Below are 18,582 nucleotides of genomic sequence, written 5' to 3'. Positions count from 1 at the left end.
TAGCCCACATACAGGGATCAGGCCCAAATCTTACTGAACAAGGCCCACGAGGCCATGCCTCCTAATGGGTCCCTTTTTCTTCTTCTTTTTAGGCTAGTGGATGCTGCTGCTACAGAGTTCAGAAAGAAAAAAAAATCAGTTGAAAACGGAAATGGAGAGGCCACGAGATCGCTTTAAAGCTTTCATGGCGTTGTGCTCCATTATTTTTGTTGATCCCTTTAAGAAACGTAGTACCAACCGTAGGCTCGTAGCCTGTATATTACTTATGATTTTCGGCCATGCTGCTACGACCCTACGAGTATATCTTTACAAGACTTTGCTAAAGCTTAGCAGATGAACCCTTAAAACAAGCTTAGACGTGAGGAAAAACTTAATGAGCAAGGAAGCATGTTCCACGAAGATATGTAATCGTGTACGTAGCGTGCATGGATATGCGCCGATTGGCCATCGCATCATGCGTGAGTTGTTTGAAGATATATTAATTCTAAGCGAATAAAGTTATATGTTCCCAGTATAAAACTATATGTAAAATCCGATCCCCTTGTTCGCCGCGTACCTTCATTTCACCGACATCGCCGCCCAAGGATCGGGAGCCATGTCCACCGTCGCCGTCCCGAGCCCGCCGCCGACGGCCTCCGAGGATGCCGAGAGCCTGAGGAAGGCGCTCCAAGGCAATGCACAGCTTCTCGCAGCCAGGCCATGGATTTTATTTCGGTTGCTTTTTTTTTCTTGTCAGTTCTTTTTTCCGTTTTTGCATTGCAATTGCAACTGACGCGGCGTCGGCGACCTCTCCTTGCGTGTCCGTCGATGCAGGATGGCGGGCGGACAAGGCTGCTTTGGTCGGGATCCTGTGCCGGCGGACGGCGGCGCAGCGGGCGGCGATACGGCGCGCCTACGCGTTCCTCTACCGGGAGCCCCTGCTCAACTGCTTCCGCTACAAGCTCTCCCGACACTACTGCCTCCTCTCCGTCGATTTCTGGGTAAGACTGCTTGTCTGGTCCGGTTGATCAAATGCCGGCAGTGTTCTGAACTTCCGATGCGTTTTTTCCCCTTTTTGTGCCAATATTTTTGTTTCCTTCATGGTTCAGAAAGCGCTGATCTTGTGGACGATGGATCCGGCTGAAAGAGACGCAAACCTGGTTCACGAAGCAGTGAAGAAGAAGGATGAAAACTACATACTGGTGCTGATCGAAGTGTCGTGCGCATCCACCCCAGACCATCTCTTGGCCGTCAGGAAGATCTACCTCAAACTGTTCAGTTGCTCCATCGAGGAAGATGTCGCATCTTCTCCTGCGCTCCGAGAACCTCTGAAGAAGGTAAATTCCTTCCATGGGTGCATGGTACTTTCACCAGAAATTCAGAAAAAGGACTAGGATTCAAGCGTCGATGTTCTCCTCTGCATGCAGATGCTGGTGAGCCTTGTGAGCTCCTACCGCTACGCCGGAGAGCAGGTCGACATGGATGTGGCCAAGCTGGAGGCGGCTCAGCTGTCAGAAGCCATCAGAGAGAAGCAACTGCACGGAAATGAAGTCGTCCGGATCATCAGCACCCGTAGCAAGTCTCAGCTCAGAGCGACGTTCCAGCAGTACAAGGAGGATCAAGGAAGAGACATCGCTGAGGTACTGAGCTGGACGCAAGTACTGAAAACTCCAAACATTCTGAGTTGAATCTTCAGCTAATCAGCTGCGTGTTCGTCCATTCAGGATATCAACAGCCGATGCAGCAGCCAGTTCGGCAGGATGCTGAAGAGCGCCGTCTGGTGCTTGACCTCGCCTGAAAAGCACTTTGCGCAGGTATGTCGAAGAAGTTGGGACCCGAGCAGATGATGAACTGTCGAGATGGCATTGACACCCAGGGCGTCGTGCTCTTGTTTTTCAGGTGATCAGGTATTCCATCTTGGGGGTGGGGACGTACGAGGACTTGCTCACCAGGGTGATCGTGTCGCGGGCGGAGCTCGACATGAAGCGGATCAAGGAGGAGTACATGGCGAGGTACAAGAGCGCCGTAACCCTCGACGTCGCCGGCGACACTTCCTTCGGCTACAGGGACATGTTGCTGGCCTTGGTAGGCAGTGAAGACTGAAGAGTGACCGAGTGACCCCCCGCGCCAGCATCCTGTCCACTTTCAGTGCAAAAAAGAAATGTTGTTCGGGTGTGATACCGTTCCTGGACTGTAAGTTCGTACTATCACGCTCACATTGGTTAAAAGAAAAGTATATGTATCGCGTGTTGACATATGTCATATGTGATATGTGTGAGGTTTCAGTGACTTCAATCCCCAGTTGACTGCTGGGTCATGAAAATAGATGGGCCACCTGTCAAATGTATGGGATATGTTAATCTTTTTAAAATCAGCACGACCTTTATTTGTCGGATCGCGACGAGACCATCCGCAACATTTCTTCAGTATATTCCCGTATCTAACGTCCAGACGAACATACTATGGATCCTATTTGGCAGAGTTCCGTCTATTTTTATTCATCGTGAGAAGTGATTATTTATGATTCTCTAAATTAAATTTAAGTATGAAATGATCCTGAGCGGGAAGTAAATCAGGAGAAGAGATCCATAGACGGTGGGAACTTTCACTTAATCTTGGTATCCTTTCCCTCTTCCTGCAAAAAAAAAAGTATAGATGGTTTTTTCCGCTTAACCTTGATAGCCCTCTTCCCTTATTAGCATCGTAACCATACAAAAGGAGTGGTAATTCCCGCATCACATATAGACTAGTCATTGACCAAAGATAGTTGCTGGCAAAACCACCGCAACAAACTTAACACTTGAGGATGCGAAAACCTAAAACAAAACATTAACATGCTGCTGACCAACTATCCTTGCTTGATCGAGAGGATAGTAAGATGAAAAACGGTAAGTTGGCGAACACAAAGCCTTGTCACGTTGTATATTCACGTACTCTTGAATTAGCATAGACTCAACCACCCAACGCATCGCTAGTGTGAATATGTTAGCGTTACCTCAATGAGCTGTTTGCTGATCGGTGGACCGTCACTGGGGGACTAACGGTCAATACTAGCTAGGCGTGTATTCAAACCACCCATGGGCCATGGCATGTGGCACCTTCATCTTTATCTATGACGCGTGGGTCCTCCCTGTCATACGGGGGATTCGCTCACAAAATTTCTCGCCTCCCGCTCTCGATTTCGAAACACTCCCCAACTCTTCCGCTCCCATTCCCCAACCCAAACCCCTCCACTCCCCCGACCCCCATCTCCTGCTCTCGCCGGCGTCCGCCCGCCCGCGGCGAGATGGCCCCGCCGTTCGTGTTCCCCTCGAGCCTGCGGGATCTGGAGCGGGACACCGACGGTGACGACGAGCCCTCGCTCCGGCCGCAGAACCCCGTCGCCGTCGCCACCCTACGCGCCGCCGACCTCGAGGAGTTCGTCAAGGGTAACGTGCCGCCGCCTACCCCGCTTCCCCAACCGCGCGCACTTGCTGTTCCGGTCGGGGGTTGCCCGAGTCCTTAGGAATTATGTGGATTCTGGATTCGGATTTTGATCGTTGCCTGCTGAAAATTCTACTGGAATAGGGTTTTGTTGGTCGGCCGTACTAATTGGAGCTTGTGATTTGGATGTAGCTGGTATCCCTAAGGCCTTCTCTCAAGCAAATCGGTGCATATATGTAAAAAATTAAGCCTGCGACTAAAGCACGCGGCCACTTGAACTGAACCTTTTGAGCTGCTCGTATTTTAATTTTGAAATTGGTGGTCTTACCGTTGCTTTTATACTTAACCGTACTACTATATATGGCTGGGGTTAAGAAACTTGATCTGATTTTGGAAAAAGGTGTCTTCTGATGCGAAAAGCTAACATAAGTTACTATGAGTTTTGCTTTAACGGCCCTGCATAAGCTTGCTAGCTTAATTATTCATAGATCTTAGTTCTCCATTGTCAGCTCTGCAAAATTAGTGATTGTTTAATGCCATAGGACGTTATCCCTTAATTTCCATGCCATAGTCTTGCTTTTCATAATGTTGGCTTGTCTACTTTGTGGTAGCATGCGATTAGAAATCTCTTCTACCATAAGTGTACAGATCTAGCAAGCTTTAGTGTTCTTGTTTTTTGAATGAAAGAATCTTATCAATATGAACTGACTCTGTTCTTATTCTGATTCAAACTGAAGGTGTATCATTTGATCTCTCTGACAAGGAGCTCTTCTGCATTGAGGAACAGGAGGTGTTCGATAGCATCTATTCTGTTGTGCGTGATTTCAACTGTCTGCCTCCAGGCCTTAAGTTTAACCTCGTTGAGACCTTGCGCTCCAACCTTAGTGTCCTTCTACCCAACATAGACTCACTTTCTCGTGCGTCCATGTCATCGCCTTCTGATGCTACCCCAATCACTGATCGCATTGCCTCGCACCGTAATGCCCTCAAGATCTACTCCTTCTTTCTCCTTTCCATCGTTCTCACGGAGGAATCTGCTGCTGAAAGCTGCACAGGGGCTAAGGTGATTTTTGTGCGGAAGTTACAGATTATCCAGATTATACGTATTCATGTATTTTAAGTGATTTTATTCTTCCATGAGAATCTAGGTAACAGCACATGGTCGAAAGAAGAATCCTGTATATACTTGGAACTGGGAAGCTCAAAGAGGCAGGATCATGAATCTAATAGCTAATTCTCTTGAAGCTGACCTATCACTACTTTTTGGCCCCGGAGGAACGGATGAACGATATCTCTCTTTTGTTTCAAAGTAAGTTCTGGAAACTGGCTATGGTAGTGTGGTGCTTTCCAGTAACCTACCTATTGTAATGTCATTTCTTTCTTGATAACATGTAGGTGTACTTTTGTTCTCTATGAGAATCAAAATGGGTTAAAAGATGAGGATACAAGAAATGGCCTGTGCAGGATAATTGGAGCAATTGCCACAAAGCATCAGAGGATTTCTCAAATCAGTGCATCTGTCTTGCATTTGATCCACAAGTTCGATTTCACAGTTGCTCATCTTGCGGAAACAGTTGCTTCTGCAGAGAAAAAGTTTGGTGATGGAAGCCTTGCAATTTCCCTGATTAGGGAAATAGGTCGGACTGATCCAAAAGATTATGTAAGGGATAGTGTTGGTGCTGATAATGTTGGGAGATTCCTTGTAGAACTAGCAGACCGCTTGCCGAAGCTTATGTCAACCAATATCGGTGTTCTGGTGCCTCACTTTGGTGGTGACTCATATAAGATCAGAAATGCTCTTGTTGGAGTCTTGGGAAAGCTGGCTGCAAAGGCTTTCAAAGATGTTGAGGGTGATAACACTGCTCGGCTCAGAAGTAAGCAGGCTATGCTAGAAATTTTGATTGAGCGCTGTAGGGATGTGTCAGCATACACAAGGAGTCGTGTGCTTCAGGTGTGGGCAGAGCTGTGTGAAGAAAACTCTATCTCAATTGGCCTGTGGAATGAAGTGGCTTCAGTTGCTTCGGGGAGATTGGAGGACAAAAGTGCTATTGTAAGAAAATCAGCGCTACAACTTCTCATCACCATGCTGCAACACAACCCTTTTGGACCTCAGTTAAGGACTTCAACCTTTGAGGCAACTCTAGAAAAGTACAAGGAAAAATTAGAAGGAATGGATCCTCCAAATCCAGACCAAGATGAGGTTGTGGATGATAGTTCGCCCGGTGAAGTGGTCATGGGCCAACCCGATAGTGTCAGTGATAGCTGTGTAGCTAATAGTCAGGATCAGAACAATCCTGATCCCACGATTGTGGAAATAACAAACCTTGAACAGATCAGAGCTTTAGTTGCATCACTTGAAGCTGGTCTGCGGTTTTCAAAGTGTATAACTTCCTTAATGCCAACTCTTGTTCAGCTGTTGGCATCATCTTCAGCTACTGATGTTGAGAACACCATTCTATTACTAATGAGATGCAGACAATTTCAGATCGAAGGATCAGAAGCAGCACTCAGGAAAATGTTACCTCTGGTAATATCCCCAAAACTGTCTTTTTTCTCTTATATTTGCTAACATTTTGTTGACCCTTTGACTTCTGCAGGTATTTTCTCAGGATAAGTCAATATATGAAGCAGTGGAGAGTGCATTCATTACTATATACACAAGGAAAAGTGCAACAGAAACGGCGAAAAGTTTGTTAAACCTAGCCATTGATTGCAGCATTGGTGACCTGGCTGCTCTTGAGTGCCTAGTTAACTCGTTAGTTTCAAAAGCAGAAATTTCATCTAGCACGGTGCAGTCTTCTTTCCTTTCCAATTTGTTTTCGCTACCACTTTGACGAATCTAGTCATGTTAAACTAACTAGTCAGTTCTACTATCAATTTATAATTCACTAGTGAAGAAAAAATGAGGCAATAAACTGAGTTAATTGAGCACCAATGTTTTCGAAACATGGAGCAAATAAGATATTTCGTGATAAATTTGCCACCATCTTCTCTACACTCTGATGCAAGTTATTTTGTCTTCAAAGTCCTAGGTCATTGTACTGGCAGAAGGAATTGATTTTTTTGTGTCTACATTGTCTTTATTTCTCCGATCACTGTATTCATCTGAATCTAAAGCTTAGCTTTCCAAATATAACGGTTTTGTTGAATTCTATTATTTCACTTCAATGTTTCTCTTATGTTGCTGGTGAGGAGGATATTTTTTAAGACTCATCACCCCTTACAGGTATCGGCACTGTGGGACTATTTTTGCTTTAACATCAGTGGAGTGAAACCAGTGCAAAGCCGTGGGGCTTTATCAATTCTTTGTATGGCAGCAAAGTCGTCTCCCAGCATTTTGGGTACTCACTTGCAAGATATTATTGACATTGGGTTTGGACGCTGGGCTAAGGAGGAGCCTCTGCTTGCTAGAACTGCATGTCTTGCTCTGCAGAGATTGTCAGAAGAAGACAGAAGCAAACTGATAAGTACTAATAGTAGAGTATTTGCTGCGCTGATAAGTTTGACAACAAGCTTCTCGCTACCTGAGAAAATATGGTATGGAGCTGCAGATAAAGCTATAAGCACCATCTATACCTTACACCCTGCACCTGAAATCTTTGCTACTGAGATTGCAAAGAAGTCCCTCAGTTCAGTATTCAGTGTTTTAAGAACTGAGGATGTGTCAAATGGAGATGAAACTCAGAATGATGCCTTTCTGTCATCACTACCACCTTCAAAACTGGGTAGGTTTCTTTTTGTTATTAGCCATATTGCACTGAATCATTTGGTGTACATCGAAACTTCTGTTAGAAAAATTCAGAAACAGAAGCGAAAGAATGAGAATTCTCAACCCATCAGTGAGGATCCTCAGTTGGATGCATCTAAAAGTTCGGAGGTAATTCTTGTTGACTGCTAAATCTCTATCCTTTCTTACCTTGTCAATTTTGACCTGTCATTGTTTCATTTAAGTTCACTGGTTGTGCTCTATTGTGCAACAGGCACAAGGCATAAATGCCGAACTGGGACTGGGTGCAACAATAGATATCGCAATTGAATCCCTTGCTGAAAGGGCGGAAAAGGAGATTGTTTGCTGTTCTTCAGAAAAGAATCTTATAGGACATTGTGGACCATTTCTGTCAAAACTCTGCAGGAATCTGACTTTGCTGCAAAAGGTTAGTCTGTTGGGTTTCCTGTTTTTCTTTAACATTTGTTTCCATTACTATCTGCACCTACTAATTTCTTCCTTTTTCTGATGCAGTTCCCAGAGTTACAAGCTTCTGCCATGCTTGCTCTTTGCAGGCTAATGATCATTGATCCAGAATTCTGGTAAGTAATTTTTCTTTCACACGGCTCTACCTGTTCAATATTGTGAACTGATGTGCATTTCATAAAAGCACTCCCTCACATCAAATGCCCAATTTTCAGCGAAGCAAATCTTCAAATTCTGTTTACTGTTGCTGAAAGTGCACCTTCTGAAATTGTCCGATCCAATTGCACTATAGCTCTTGGTGATTTAGCAGTTCGCTTCCCAAACCTCTTGGAACCTTGGACAGAGTATATATATGCCCGATTGCGTGACCCTTCAGCATCTGTCAGGAAGAATGCAGTGCTGGTTATTTCTCATCTTATACTGAATGATATGATGAAGGTCAACATCCCGCCCACCTCCCTCCCGCCCTCTCATGCACACACAAGCACCTTCCCTACCATCATTCTATTACTTTTCAGACGCTTTTGAAATCTTTGGCAGGTTAAAGGTTATATAAATGAAATGGCTGTAAGGATAGAAGATGAAAATGAGAGGATCTCAAGCCTTGCAAAACTCTTCTTTCATGAGTTGTCAAAGAAAGGTATGATAACATGTGTCAGCAACATTGAATGATGAACTTGAATACCAGAGTTTGACTTCTATCTAACATTTGCCTTTCCCCTGTTGGTGAATGTTGACCTCCGAAGGAAGCAATCCAATTTATAATCTTCTTCCGGATATCCTGGGCAGACTGTGCAATCAACACCTCAAAGACGAAACATTTCGCAACATTATGCAGTTCTTAATTAGCTCTATTAAAAAGGTATAATGTATTACTGTTTCACTTGTTATAAACTGTCAGTGAACTTGATATTCACTTGCCAATAACTATATACTTTTGTCACTGTGGTCCCAGGAAAAACAAATGGAAGCTCTTGTGGATAAGCTCTGCAATAGGTTTGCTGGTGTAAATGGTATTATGCTTATGGCTTCAATAGAAATATATTGATCAACCACTGCCGTCTAAGAAATTATGTGATAAATAAAACCCCATCTGTTGCTAGTACCTGTCACTTTTTTTACCACCATTCATACTAAGGAAGTTGTGCTTTTCTTTTTAGTTGGTCTGGTACCTAGCTAAGTGGACAATGATACTTGGTGAGGTAATGTTGGCGTTAATCTTGTTACTAGAGGGAGGTGATCCTGGATGTTTTGGCCGAGTCGTGCGGATGAATTCCAGCATATTGTGTGCGTGTTTTTTGTTGTTAAAATCATTGTAAACACACAAGAGGGTATTAGTGTGCAGTGCCGCAAAAGCAAGAGGGTGCTGATGGGCAGTGCTGCAAGAACTGTGTGTGGTCTTCCTGCTCATTGTGTTTGTGTGTGTTCAACACGAGAAAGAGCCCACCTTTGCACTTATAAAGTGATAAATAATCGTGAAAGAAAAAGGTGGTCAACGTTGCATGTATCAGCATAGGGGGCAGCGTCACCGCATCATATAAGGGGAAATGAAAATTATAAGGAAAAAGAGAGCACATATAATTGTGATTTGGTATTTCCACTTTTGACTCTTGCACTTGTGGTTGCTGACAATTTAGCTACATTGAAAAGTTTGCTTCTTTGTCATTTAATCCTTGGTCTTCTTGAGACAGTTGGCCTCTTACCCCATTCTCAGATGTCTGACACTTTCTTTGCATGTGCTTCAGATGTTAGACAGTGGGAGTATATCTCTTATTGCCTCTCTCAGCTAACCTTCACTGAAAAGGGTCTGAAGAAACTCATCGACAATTTTAAGATGTTTGAGTATGCATTATCTGAAGATTCTGTGATGAACCACTTCAGAAGCGTGATATCAAAGGTTGGTAGCATAGCCTTAATGGTTGTGTAGGCCTGACATTTGCTAAATGAAGCATGACAAACATTTTTGAACATTTCCCACCCACTTATCTATGGTGATCCTCTAATCAGTGCAAGAAGTTTGCGAAACCTGAGCTCAAAGTTTGCATCGAGGAATTTGAGGAGAAACTTAGCAAGGTTCATCAGGAAAAGAAAGAACAGGAAGAGACAACCAAAAATGCTGAGGCACACAGACAGAGAATTGGCTCGCTTGACGAAGTTCTGGCTAGTAAGGAAGTTGGGCAGAGTTGTGGACATTCTGTTGAAGGTAACAGAAGAGTGTTCACTTATTTCTGAATCTCCTTATCCTCTATGATACATAACTGCATAAGTTGATTAATTTCCACGTGGTTGTTCCATGTGTCCATCATGTGATGATTGTAAACAAACTTTTTATTCTTCTATGGTTAAGGACTATATAGATCTGCGCACTAGATGGTATTACAGTTTTGCCTTGCACAATGTTCTCACCTGTCTGTTTTTCTGCCCTTGACAGAAGAAACTAGTGAGGTAGTTGATCCTTCAGTGGATGGCAGCACTGAAGATAAGGAGAACATGCCAGAATGCAGTGGCAATATTTCTACGGAAAATTGTCAGACATCAACATCTACAGGATCAGAAGATGGTGGCGAAGAGATTCAGTCAAAGCAACCTGTCCGCAAAGGTGACCCATGGTTCCAGCTTTGATATCGACACAACAAATCAAGCATCTTAAGGAACTTATCTTTCATGTATTATGCAGGCTTGTCAAGATCAAGGGCAAAGAAAACCAGAGATCCTGTCGTAGAGGACTCAGCAGACAGTGCTCCAGTTAGACGCTCAACTAAAAGGTGCTTGCACTTATCTTTCTGCTCGTTAATGCTATTTTGTATTTTGTTTCAGATTCAATGATTAAAGCGCCATGCGCTACTGATTATTTCATCATTCACCCGTTACACCATATTATTTGCCTAACACTTCATTTCTACCAGTAATTCGCTAAAAGAAATAACCTTGATGATAAACTATGCAGATAAGGAAGGTGACGCTCCAACGCTCCTTGAATTTATTGCGAGTCCAGCTTTTGGGTAATATGGACCTAGTGGCAACTCCTTTTGTGGCTGTGCATTGTGTTGGCCACTTGGCCTTACTCAGTGATGATCTCGCCTTGAGATCCTGGAATACCGGATGTGCTGGTGCCCTTGACGATTCCTCAACACTGGAAATCTAAATCCAACGGTGGCGATCTCCCGTGAAATTGTACGAGGAAGTCTGTTAACTGCTCCTTGTAACTTGTAAGGGGCACTTGTATCTGTATTTGTTGGTTGCATTAGTTCTCCTTTCAAATCGACTGCATGCTTCTGAAGGACCTGCGTGTATCTGGCCTGATCCTTCACTCCCGTGTTACGATGTTTTGAATGCCCTGTTCTCATCGTCAATCTAGACTCAATCCATATCCACAACCTTTAACAATGATGGACCTATCATGAATTCAGAAAGCTACGCAATCACCCCATCAGGATAGGAAGGGAACCCAGCAAAGCAAAGCGAGGGGTTAATGTCGCCGGCTGGAGCATCCATGGCCACGAGCCCACGACCATTGCCCCCAGGAAAGCAGGAAGGTGCACACCAACTGCTGGGTTGGCTTGTTCCTGTGGAGTGGAGCAATGAGCTATCTTTTTCGCTATCCCCGGGGAGTCCTGGGCCGCTGGCATCCACAACAAGCGCGCGTCGTGCTCCAAGAATTTGATCACGCACGACTCGGCCCGCCGCGACGGCGACTCCGGCTGCCGTGTGCAGTGCCCCCTCCGCCGCACGTTTCCGGCTCGTCTGGAACCACTCACTACTTTGAGTGGCAGGTGATTTTTTTTTTCATCTTCTTCTGAATTTTAAGCGTACTGCAAAATCTGCAACGCGAGGCATTAAATTTGTCAAACTGTCCAAGCGCAAGTGCAGGTCGCCGCAGAAACGTGAGCGGCGAGAACGTTTAATTTGGGTCCCTGCGCTCATGTGTTTTCCTGCTACGAGCCATTTTTAGTGTCAAATATTTTGTGGTCTGAATCTCACACGCCGTGGCGCAGAAACTTGGTTGAGATGGAAGGAACTCTCCCAGTGGTAAATCTTGACTTGGAAAAGAATAGCTCCCAATGGTTCCAGCCCAGGTCCGATTTTTGCAATCCGGTGCGCTTGTGGTCAGGGTGCGCGCTCGCAGAGTCGCAGTCTCAAGCAAGCTGGATGTGTGATGAGTTGGTCTTGGTCAGCAAGCTGGATGTGTGATTAGTTGGTCTTGGTCACCACTCACCATTCAGGGCCATGTCAGGCCACATGATTTTCTTCTGGTCAGCTGTCAATTCACAGATGAGGTGCAACCAGAGGAGCGCCCAGAGGCGATGCGAGGTCGCGGCGTCGCGGCCACACGATCCTTGTTCCGACTAGGGAAGATCTTTGTGCCCGATCCGCCTGCAGCTACTGGAGATCAAAGGTTTCCCTGGTCCTGGTGTACTTGCACCTGGACCTCGAAACTAGTACGCTGCATACAAATTCCTTTGTTTTTTTCTTTTTGACAGTTTGTTGGAGAGGGGTATCGGATTCAGGCTAAAAACGCGAGGCGTCAAGGTTACGCGGGACCGATAGCTGACAGCCTGACAGGTAGCAAGAACATAAATCCCGGAAGATTTTTCGTGTGCCAGGATATGTGCTGAAATGAAACTGCGATCAGTGTCCTATGCCTAACAGACTGACCAGATGCGCGTTGCGTAGTACGCGCGGAAGATGTGCTGGGAGATCAAATCCCCGCGACCACCCGACGCGGCGTACGTGCCGCGGTTTCGGCCACGCGCCCGCCCGCGCTCGCAGCATCCGCGCACGGCCTGCCGCGCGAGGCGAGATGCGCGCGGCGTGGGCTACGGCACCGGCGTGATGAGGGAAGATGGCGCTGACGCGCGTGTTGCTGCAGCGGGCGTGGTGGTGGTTGCCAATCCATGCCATGCCATGCCGCCCCTTGTTGGAACCGGTGCCGGCGGATGAGGTTGCCTTGTTTTCGGAGGATTTTGTTCGTCCCATACTTCCATTCCACGCATCACGAAAACAATTCGGAAACTGGAATGGAGAAAGGGGGAAAAAAAAAAGGAGAAACGATTCTCTCCTTTCTAAAAGAAGGGCAGACGGAAAAAAAAAAACAAGTGGATGAGTAAGGGGTGTTTGGTTCTTCAGAACCTCCTAAAATTCCAGTCACATCGAATGTTTAAATATTAATTGTGAGTATTAAATATAGATTAATTATAAAACTAATTGCACAGATGAAAGCTAATTTGCGAGACGAATCTATTAAGTCTAATTACTTCATGATTGGCAATGTGACGCTACAGTAAATATGTGATAATGATGAATTAATTAAGCTTAATAGATTCATCTCGCGAATTAGTCTCCGTCTGTGTAACTAGTTTTATAATTAGCTCATATTTAGTTCTTCTAATTAGCATCTAAATATTCGATATGCCATGAATTTTAGTCCCGACTAACCGCCCTAACTGATGGCGTCGTCTACGAACGCTGCCCCTCCGCCGGTGCGTCACGCGTCAGGCCAACAGCGTGGGCGAAGATTCGGTGGGCGTGGCGTGACCGGGGGATGAATCGATGGACTCTGCTCGAGCCAATGAGCGCAAAGATACTGGTGGTATTACTGATACCATGTTCTCTCTTGAAGTAAATTAAAGAAGATGATGTGTAAGGTAACTTGGTTTTGGCATCGTTAACGCTACTTGCCAAGCACGTGTGTGCAAAAACTGAAGTGGCAGAACGGAAAACCATTGGCTCTGTTGGGCAGCTGATTGTGAGCTTTATACCTAAACAAAAATGGTTTTAGTTTATGTCTGCATCTGGTAGTGCTTAGTGGAACATACGGTTAAGGTGAAAATAATGGATTAAAATATCGCGGCCACACACACGCACACTCGGTTCCAACTTCCATCCACACCACACTTCCACTTCACTTTGTAAGCAGAAGAAGCGCAAAGCACTGGAGAGCACTTAAAGGACGGTGCTCGTAAAGCAACCTCTGCATCGACTAGACGAGCACGAGCGTTCTTGGTTGATCAACGTGTTTCTTTCCTTTCCTTTTCTTATCTTTCTAATGCCACCTTTGTATTAAAATATTTGTCGTCGTTGGCTTTTGTCATAATGTTTGACCATTCGTCTTATTTAAAAATTTCTTGCAAACATATGAACAAAATAAGTCATGCTCAAAATACCTAGTAAGGTAAGTCAAAAAAATATATGATATTTACAAATTTTTTTTGAATAAGACGAATGGTTAAACGTTACGAGAAAAAGTTAACGGCGATAAATATTTCAATATGGAGGAAGTACTTTTGTAGTACTCCCAAATCTTAAAAATAGTCGAAGCAATCTACTTGGCATATTCTGAAATATATTTAAAAATTAAGTGTTTGTTTTATGCATTGGGCTTCATGTTCTCCCTCCACTTATATCCTCTTGTTCACCATCTCACACCTTCACAGTTTTCTTCTTAGCTCTCGTCAATCTAGCTATTCGAAAATGCTCCTTCACATCGCAAATGGCGCACAAACTCATGTCTTTTATGCGCAAATTGCAATATTTGATCAGAACTTTTCCGTATCATGTTTCCTTACAGCATGACAACACTGCCTTTCTATGTCTACGCTCAGAATACAAACACAAATTGGTAAGTAGTGGTTGGTTTGGATGCATTTTTTACACATAGCTATTGGTCAAGATGAAAAACACATGTGAAAACTCTTGTTTGCTTCAGTATATGAAAACACGAATGGGTAAACATTGCACTTTGAGTTTCGTTAAGGAGTAGCTAAAAGCCTAAAACATGAAAAGAAAAACACACGGACGGAACTCATGATTGGAATCTTTATGCTAAAACAAAAGCATGCCTATGTTCGCCTGCTTTTAGCCTACTCCTACCAAACATGTCCAAGATGCTAACACTAAATTAGGCAAATTCCTTTGACTTGAGACCCAAACAGCACCTGATCACCTGAAGGCTGAAACCCTGCAAGCCTGAAATGAAACCCAACGAAGCAGAAAGCAAAGCCTGACGCCGAGCGGCCTCAGTCACCAGTCGCCACGCCTGGGCTCCTATAAACTGCCACCACCAGCACCAGTTCCCCGACCCCAACACCCAGAAGGCCACGCCCGCAGCCCCACACTCAAGCCGCGCGCGCGAAGCTGGGGGACGGCACGGGGACGCCACCACCGCCCGCGCCCGCCACCGGGCCCCGCCACCCGAGGCGCACGCTCCTCTCCTCACCACCACCACCGCCTCGCGAGCAATGGCGGCGGCGCTGCTGCGCTCGGCGGCCGACCGGCTCCGGCCCGCGCTCGCTGCTGGCGCCCGCGGCGAGAGGCGGCTGCTCGCGACGGCCGCGGCGGAGGTGACCGTGGACGCGGGGGCGGCGGCCGCCGCCGCGGTGGCCGCCGCGGTCGCGAGGTGGGAGATCATGGGCGCAGGCGCGCGGGAGTACTACGACTACCGGCGCGCCATCTACGGCGACATCACGCACAAGGCCATCCTCGTCGACGCCGCCGGCACGCTCCTCGCCCCCACCGAGCCCATGGCGCAGGTGCGCTTCGATTCCCATTGCCCGCATCTCCGATTGCTCTCCGCCTTGCATGTTGCGCGTGTGATCTGGTGGTTTGCATGTCCCATTTCTGGCCATGAGTAGCAATTGCGGCGGCATGCATGCCGATTTCTGCTGTGCGCGGCCCTGAGGCTGCGTGATTGGAGTTGACCTGATCTGTTGTTGTTCTGCTCTAGCTCTAGTATATGTCTAGTTTCGGGCAGTGCTATGGAGAGATCTGATAGTGTTCTTCGGTAGTGGTTGGCTGGCTCCGCGTGGAATTGCAGAGGTGGCTCCTTTCTGTGGTGGTTATATGTATGTGTTCTGATGTTTGCTGCTGGTTTAAATGTTTTTTCAGGTATACAGAACGATCGGCCAAAAGTATGGGGTGGACTACTCAGAGGATGAGATCCTGATGAGGTACCGGCGGGCTTATGCGCAACCATGGGGTAAATCGCGCCTCAGGTAATGCGTTTGCTACTATTCAGAAGCCCCAGGTCGTGCATGTATTTGGCTTTATATTGGCTTGTAAAAGTTCTTTTAAGAGAAAGGTCAAGCGCACTGCAGTAAAGAACTAGCATCTGGAACTGGGTCAGGGGCGAAGCCAGAAATCTATTTCATTGGGGTCATCGGGGTCTAAATCTTGCAATCTTATAAACATATAAGAGAGATTTGCTACTTTCATGATGCAATTATAGTAGAGTTAAATCCATCAGGGTCGGCTGACCCCGATGACTGCACGCAGCTCCTCCCCTGAACTGGGTTATGTGATCTCAGTTGATTGCTGCATGCTGTCAGATGCTTGTTGAAAAACAGCACATACCTAGTGCTTTTGTACAATTCAGACAAGCTATGGTATCAAAAATGGTTAAAAATTATCATTCACTTCACCGAGGTTTAGCCTTTTGGAACCATCACCTTGAAAATGGTTCGCTGCAAGAAAGCTAGGGAGAATTTGGTACTGTAAGCACATGCAAAATTGAGCTAGGGAGAATCTTTCATGTGCTTAGCATGCCATATATATCAATTAATCTCAGGTACCGTAAATTTAAAATATTTAGACAAAGACAAATATCAGCTGTAAGAGGATGTGACATCATAGCACTGGACATCCTTGCAAGAACAAGTCAATAACTGGGAGAACTATATCATTGCAGTCCTGTTCAGTATGATGATGTCTAGATCTAGATCTCAGACGGAAATAACATAAGTTTGATGGTTTTGGCAACACTAAAAGAAAAGACAAAACAAACAAAAAAACAAAGTATACACGGTATAGTTGTTTGAGTACAAATACTGTACAGTTGACAAGCAACAATTTGACCCGCGTTTTGTGTTTCTCAAGCATACATACAAGTACTACCATGGTGTTTTCTTATCAGGAGAAATATCTTATCTGAAAAGCATCACCGACTATTTTTCTCAGCATATTTGGGTGGTGGCCCAGAGTAGTACTGGTGCTTTAATGTTATTTGTTTGTGGCTCATTTTGCTTGCCCACCCATGTAACAGAGCAAACTTTTGGGTTTGTTATGTTACTAAAATGAGCTAATGAGCTGTCAGCCTGAGACCTTACAGCCCCAAGCATGTGAATATGTAATTAAAGTTATTCAACCTCCAGATCTCATATCTTTAAAAATCATGCTGCTGCATGGACTACAACTCAAATTCCAGTCTTAATGTATCTGAGTATCTCCAGGTATGTCAATGATGGAAGACCCTTTTGGCAATACATAGTCAGTTCCTCTACAGGCTGCTCAGATCTGCAGTACTTTGAGGAACTGTATCAGTACTATACGACTGAAAAGGTGAGATAAAGTGTGTAATCTAAATGTTTTCAGACCACCTTCTTTAGGTGTATGTCTGCTAAGCTTACAAAATGTGGAATGTTTTGCTAGGCTTGGCATCTCTGTGATCCAGATGCAGGACGCGTTTTCCAGGCATTGAGAAGGGCTGGTGTAAAAACAGCTGTTGTGTCCAACTTTGACACTCGTCTTCGGCCACTTTTGCAAGCCCTGAAATGCGATCACTGGTTTGATGCAGTTGCCATATCTGCTGAGGTGGGTTTCCATTTCAAAACCATGCAAACATGAGCATGTGTACAGGGTTGTCCCTGCTTTTCCTGCACTTGTACAGTTGTATGACTATTAATCTTGTCTATTAAACTCTGTTTCTGTTCCTTGGTTGATCAACTTACAGGTTGCAGCAGAAAAGCCAAACCCAACAATATTCTTGAAGGCATGTGAGCTGTTGGGCGTGAAACCTGAAGAAGCTGTGCATATTGGCGATGACCGTAGGAACGATTTATGGGGAGCTAGGGATGCAGGCTGTGATGCCTGGCTTTGGGGCAGCGATGTTTACTCCTTCAAGGAGGTAACTATATTTCTCTTCTGCTCAACACTTCTTGAGAACTCCAAGCACAGAATCTAACAATTAGGTAGCATAAGACACAGAGCTTAGTTTATTATACAGTAATTCAAGATCCGGCAGCACTATGTTTTTGTTCTACATCATCAAGATTTAGGAACAATTTAACTTGCGCTGGGTTCCTAAAGGGCAACTTGGCCCAGGGTTCCCCTGCTGTTCTATATCCGCATCAATTTTTCAGATTCTTGCGTTTGCTCATACCTGGGTGCTTGTTTATGATTGTATTGCAGGTTGCAGAGAGGATCGGGGTTGAGGTATAACGAGTTGACTGCAGAGTCATCTCACATGAGCTGCAATGAAAAGAATGGGAAAAAAAAAGATGTTGCCTGCCTCCTTGTACATAATGTCAACCCTTGTTGGTTGTTGCCCCGGCGCCTTGTACATATTTTCCATTTCCCCAGGGAATAACTGAGAGCAGTTAGTCCTGTGACAGGCCTTTCAGTATCGAATACTACTGATATGTACATACACATTTGAGTGTCCAATTAACGGCCTGTTTAACACTGCTTGTGCCTTGAATAATCCCTGTGATCCAAACGCATTGCCCCCGAACAAGTGACGCGCAGCGTCCACTACTTGACTTGTTCGTCAGAAAACAGAAAAGGCCTTTTTCTCAGTGAGGATCGGCCGTGGAAGGTAAAGCCGTAAAGGAAACCACGGTGCCATTGTCACTTTGTCAGTCAGGTTGCTGCTCGAGCTGGCCGCGGAGGCGGAGCTGCGAAGGCCTCAGACTGTGTTGAGTTGAGTGCGGCGAACTGGGTGAGGCAATCCAAAACGGTTGCACGGTCTCCGGCTGCTGGTATGTGGCCCCGTGGCCAGAGCGGAGAGACGCCTGAGGAGTCCGGGCCCGGCGGCGCTCCGCTCCTTGCTGGCACCGCAGCTCTGGACCCCCGCCGCCCGCGGCCTCTCCCTACTCCACACCGACCTGCTGCAGCCCCCGGCATCGGCGCACTTCTGTGCTGCACGTTGCATGCATCCTCCGGTTTTGCGATTGGGAGCTGAGCCGCCATGATCCCCGTGCTCGATCCACCCGCGG

At 45.7% G+C, this 18,582-nt stretch overlaps 3 protein-coding genes across 5 annotated transcripts; all 3 read left to right on the top strand.

Moving 5' to 3' along the window:
- The first annotated feature begins 448 nt into the window (after nt 1-448).
- Nucleotides 449-2,322, top strand: LOC117845683 (annexin D3). Of its 3 annotated transcripts, none has more exons than XM_034726749.2 (6): nt 449-671; nt 814-980; nt 1,089-1,316; nt 1,407-1,619; nt 1,704-1,793; nt 1,879-2,322. In XM_034726749.2, the coding sequence occupies exons 1-6, from the start codon at nt 596-598 to the stop codon at nt 2,080-2,082; spliced, it is 978 nt and encodes a 325-aa protein (XP_034582640.1). In that variant the 5' UTR covers nt 449-595; the 3' UTR covers nt 2,083-2,322. The 3 variants fall into 3 exon arrangements, with proteins under 3 accessions (XP_034582640.1, XP_034582639.1, XP_034582641.1); XM_034726750.2 differs by having other exon boundaries at nt 460-714; XM_034726748.2 differs by having other exon boundaries at nt 456-980.
- Nucleotides 2,323-3,173: 851 nt separating this feature from the next.
- LOC117844802 (condensin-1 complex subunit CAP-D2) lies at nt 3,174-10,874 on the top strand. Its single transcript, XM_034725590.2, has 17 exons — nt 3,174-3,407; nt 4,140-4,465; nt 4,551-4,711; nt 4,798-5,929; nt 6,000-6,191; nt 6,629-7,279; nt 7,383-7,556; nt 7,643-7,710; nt 7,810-8,032; nt 8,135-8,234; nt 8,341-8,456; nt 8,550-8,607; nt 9,340-9,491; nt 9,602-9,797; nt 10,026-10,193; nt 10,272-10,359; nt 10,542-10,874. Exons 1-17 carry the CDS (start codon nt 3,266-3,268, stop codon nt 10,543-10,545), a joined length of 3,951 nt encoding a protein of 1,316 aa, XP_034581481.1. The 5' UTR covers nt 3,174-3,265; the 3' UTR covers nt 10,546-10,874.
- A 3,863-nt stretch (nt 10,875-14,737) lies between these two features.
- On the top strand, nt 14,738-18,049 carry LOC117842005 (uncharacterized). Its single transcript, XM_034722339.2, has 6 exons — nt 14,738-15,123; nt 15,479-15,585; nt 16,819-16,927; nt 17,018-17,179; nt 17,319-17,492; nt 17,777-18,049. Exons 1-6 carry the CDS (start codon nt 14,833-14,835, stop codon nt 17,804-17,806), a joined length of 873 nt encoding a protein of 290 aa, XP_034578230.1. The 5' UTR covers nt 14,738-14,832; the 3' UTR covers nt 17,807-18,049.
- The last annotated feature ends 533 nt before the right edge of the window (nt 18,050-18,582 follow it).

Source organism: Setaria viridis, chromosome 2 (assembly GCF_005286985.2).
Source record: "Setaria viridis chromosome 2, Setaria_viridis_v4.0, whole genome shotgun sequence".
NCBI lineage: Eukaryota > Viridiplantae > Streptophyta > Magnoliopsida > Poales > Poaceae > Setaria > Setaria viridis.
This window is presented reverse-complemented; position numbering and strand designations above follow the sequence as displayed.